General features: G+C 45.0%; 1 protein-coding gene across 1 annotated transcript in view; it reads right to left on the bottom strand.

The window, feature by feature from the left end:
• Positions 1-2,334, bottom strand: part of fgf8a (fibroblast growth factor 8a) — a 5,756-nt gene extending 3,422 nt beyond the window's left edge. Inside the window, exons 1-3 of the mRNA XM_068718256.1 lie at positions 1,797-2,334; positions 1,662-1,698; positions 751-931 (exon numbers count right to left, since the gene is read on the bottom strand). Coding sequence (XP_068574357.1) covers positions 751-931; positions 1,662-1,698; positions 1,797-1,828 — 250 coding nt within the window. The 5' untranslated portion in view covers positions 1,829-2,334. The remainder of the gene's footprint in view (positions 1-750; positions 932-1,661; positions 1,699-1,796) is intronic.
• Positions 2,335-3,188: the final 854 nt, after the last annotated feature.

The raw sequence follows: 3,188 nt of genomic DNA, 5'->3' as shown, positions 1-3,188 counted from the left end.
GGGTAGAGCTTCACATAATGCGGATGATAAGGGGGGGATCCACTTTGGCGTTATGAAACCAGACGGAAATAGACTGCTTGAATGTTCTAATCCCTTCTCTCCTTGTTGATTGCCGATTCACACTTGTTTATAAATGAAATAAAAATAAAATATGCGACAAAGATTTTGAGTTAATTCAGCTCATTTTCACATCTCAGATTTTTTTTTTTAAATGCTTCAGGCCTTCTGCACAAGTTTAATGTAGAATATTGGCCTCAAGCCAAGTCAGAAAAAAAGAATGCTGGGAATAATTTCAATCACAGAACAAAAACGAAATGAATACTGGTGACTTAAATACTGGTGGTTTTTATTTGAATATGTTTAAATAAAACTGAATTGTAAAAACGATCTACATGTGGCAGGCCAGCGGAGAACAAATGTGATGAGGGAAGATTCAAAAAAAAGAATGCATGGCGACAATTAATCTAACCCGAATTTAAATTGCACGCGTACTAAATGGACAACTGAAGATGTATATGGCGTAAATGGAAAAGAAACATGAAATGAATCGAGATTTTTCATTTAATTTGGGCTGAACAAATATATAGAAAAAATAAAGAAAATGTAATTATTTGAATCTATAAAAAAAAAAAGATCTCAGGGATCCACAATATTTAAAAGATCTCGGCGGGTTACAGAGGATGATCGCCGTTGGGCACCACAGAAAGGAAGCTTGTGTCTCTACTGATATGCAGGGTGTTTTTCTCTTACCGTGCACGTCCCCATCGTCGGCCATGGCGTTGATCTTCTTGTTGGGCAGGACCTGCACATGCTTGCCGCTGGTCCGGCTGTACAGCTGGTAGACCCGGATCAACCTGCGGCTCACGCGGTCCGTCACTTTGCTCTGCTCGCTTACATGCTGCGTGAAATTAGGCGGGGACTGATTGGTTACCTGTCAGAAATTAGATGTCACCACAATCATCAGTATGTGTTCATTCGTCTTTTTAGTTTTGTATTACTATATATGTATTTTACTGATGTTAAAAATAAAATCGGTTTCGGGTTACTGTAGGGAATCACAGAGAGGAGAGATATCCTAACGCAACAACAGCTTGTTGTTGTTTACCTCCCCCGAGTGACAAGTGTACAACTTCCAGGAGCGCTACTGCCAAAATGAAATTACGGCTTCCAAAACAGACGCGCGGTGTGATTACAGGTTGTGCGCACGAGGATAGAATGCGCGCCGCAGCGCGCGGGGCCACTTTTAACTTCATACTGAATTTGGATCTCCCTGTCAGTGATGGAATGACTCGCTGCTGACTGAAAACATTGGATTCCCGTGCTTACTTTTGAACCCAATGACATGTCGTCGTCGTCCCCCGCCCCCAAGTGTTTCCCCTCTGCCTCTCGTCTGTGCCCGCGCGTCCCGTGCCAGGCCCGGTGTGTTAATCAGCAAACCATGCCAAGCGGGCCGCGCGCCCTCCCCAGCAGCCATCCGATTTCGTTGTTATCACATAATGTTGCGATGAACCCCTCACCTTTTTACCCCTGCGCCGTGCGTCGCGCGCTTCGATCACCATATGCGTTTTTCTTAGATGCCACATGATATAATCCGCATTTTAGCACTCAATATAAAATAAAACAATACAATAATGAGAAAGAAATGGAAGGAAGTGACATACCTGAGCGTAGTAGCAGAATGCAAACAAGTGTAGACACCTGCAAAGAAGAAGAAGACACGTTAAGTTAGCTTGGGTGCTGCGCGGAGGAGCGGTGCGTAAAGAGATGGAGGTGCAGGGGAGGATAGAGGCACTCACAGATAGCTGAGTCTGGATGCGATAGGTCGCATGTTGGATGGAGGTTCAAAAAAAGGCTCTTCCAGTAAATTCTCACCAGGGCTGTGAAGTCAAGCTGACCTCGTCGCAAGTCAAAAACTCAAGTCCAAAGATTTCACCGAAATCCACAACACAAAAAGAAGAAGAAGAAAAACCGGTCAGAGAGGGGCTCATGCATGCGCAGCGAGCACACTCCTCGTCAAAAAAAGTCCATAACTGGCTCAAGTAGCAGTGATTACTGAATCAAGGCTACGCAAAGTCTAAGTGCACTTGCAGAAGCGGAGCTGTGCGTTGACGGGTTTTTTTTTGTTGGAAAAACGCTGCAAGATTTTGTTCCCCTGTATTTATACATATATATGCATGTTAACAAACAAGTTGGTCCCGGGCTGTCAGAGTATTCCTCGTGGTTTGTAATCCTCTGCGGCCCTCAGGTGCGTCTGTGTGTGTGTGTGTGTGTGTGTGTGTGTGTGTGTGTGTGTGTGTGTGTGTGTGTGTGTGTGTGTGCGTGTGTGAGAGAGAGAGAGAGATCCCGTGCGTATAGAGGAGACTCGGGCTGCCTTCAGTGCTCTATGCTGCTGCTGCTGCTGCTGCTTCGCTCGCTTGTGACTGCAGGGGCTGGACGTTGATTCTCTCTCCTCTCTCTCTCTCTCTCTCTCTCTCTCTCTCTCTCTCTCTCTCTCTCTCTCTCTCTCTCTCTCTCTGCTCCCATCCCACACACCGCTGCCGTGTCAAAGTCTGTCGGTCGGTCGCACTCTATACGCAACCCCCCGGTTAAAAAACGGCAGGGCGATCTTGCTGAGAACAAGCCCCCCTCCTTTTTCCCTTTGCGGACAAAAGCACTCTCCCCCCCCTGATTTAAAACATCTCTCTACCTGAGGAGCTTGGTAAGAGGGGGGAGAAAGAGGCGAGGAGGAGCCTGGGCTACCATTACCAAAAGGAAAAATAAATTAAAAAAATAAATTAATATTATATATATACATATATAATATTTTTTTAAACATCAAATAAATATATATATATATATATATATATATATATATTTTTTTTAATTATCGCCTCTCATAAACACATTTGTGATGATCGGTAACCCGGTGACCTTCTGCTCATCCGTCCTCTATCCTGAGTGCCCGTGACAGTTTTTTTTTTTGGGGGGGGGGGGACTTTGTGTATTGACAGAGCAAAGTGTGAGACATATTAAAAGGATTACAGGCGATTAGCGCTTCTCGCCCCCCCCCCCCCCCCCCTTCATTTGATAAAGAGAACCGAACTGCGGAGACAAACAGGCTTTTAAAAAGAAGACTTATTCACCCCTTCATCCAAAGCTTTGACTGGGTGAAACACTGAAGCGGTGTGGACATGCGGGACGGGGAATTC

This window comes from Cebidichthys violaceus, unplaced genomic scaffold (genome assembly GCF_023349555.1).
Source record: "Cebidichthys violaceus isolate CVI_PGR_0920_01 unplaced genomic scaffold, fCebVio1.0.p SCAF_10, whole genome shotgun sequence".
Taxonomy (NCBI): domain Eukaryota; kingdom Metazoa; phylum Chordata; class Actinopteri; order Perciformes; family Stichaeidae; genus Cebidichthys; species Cebidichthys violaceus.
The sequence above is the reverse complement of the archived record's forward strand: the minus strand, read 5'-3'. Positions and strand labels throughout refer to the sequence as shown.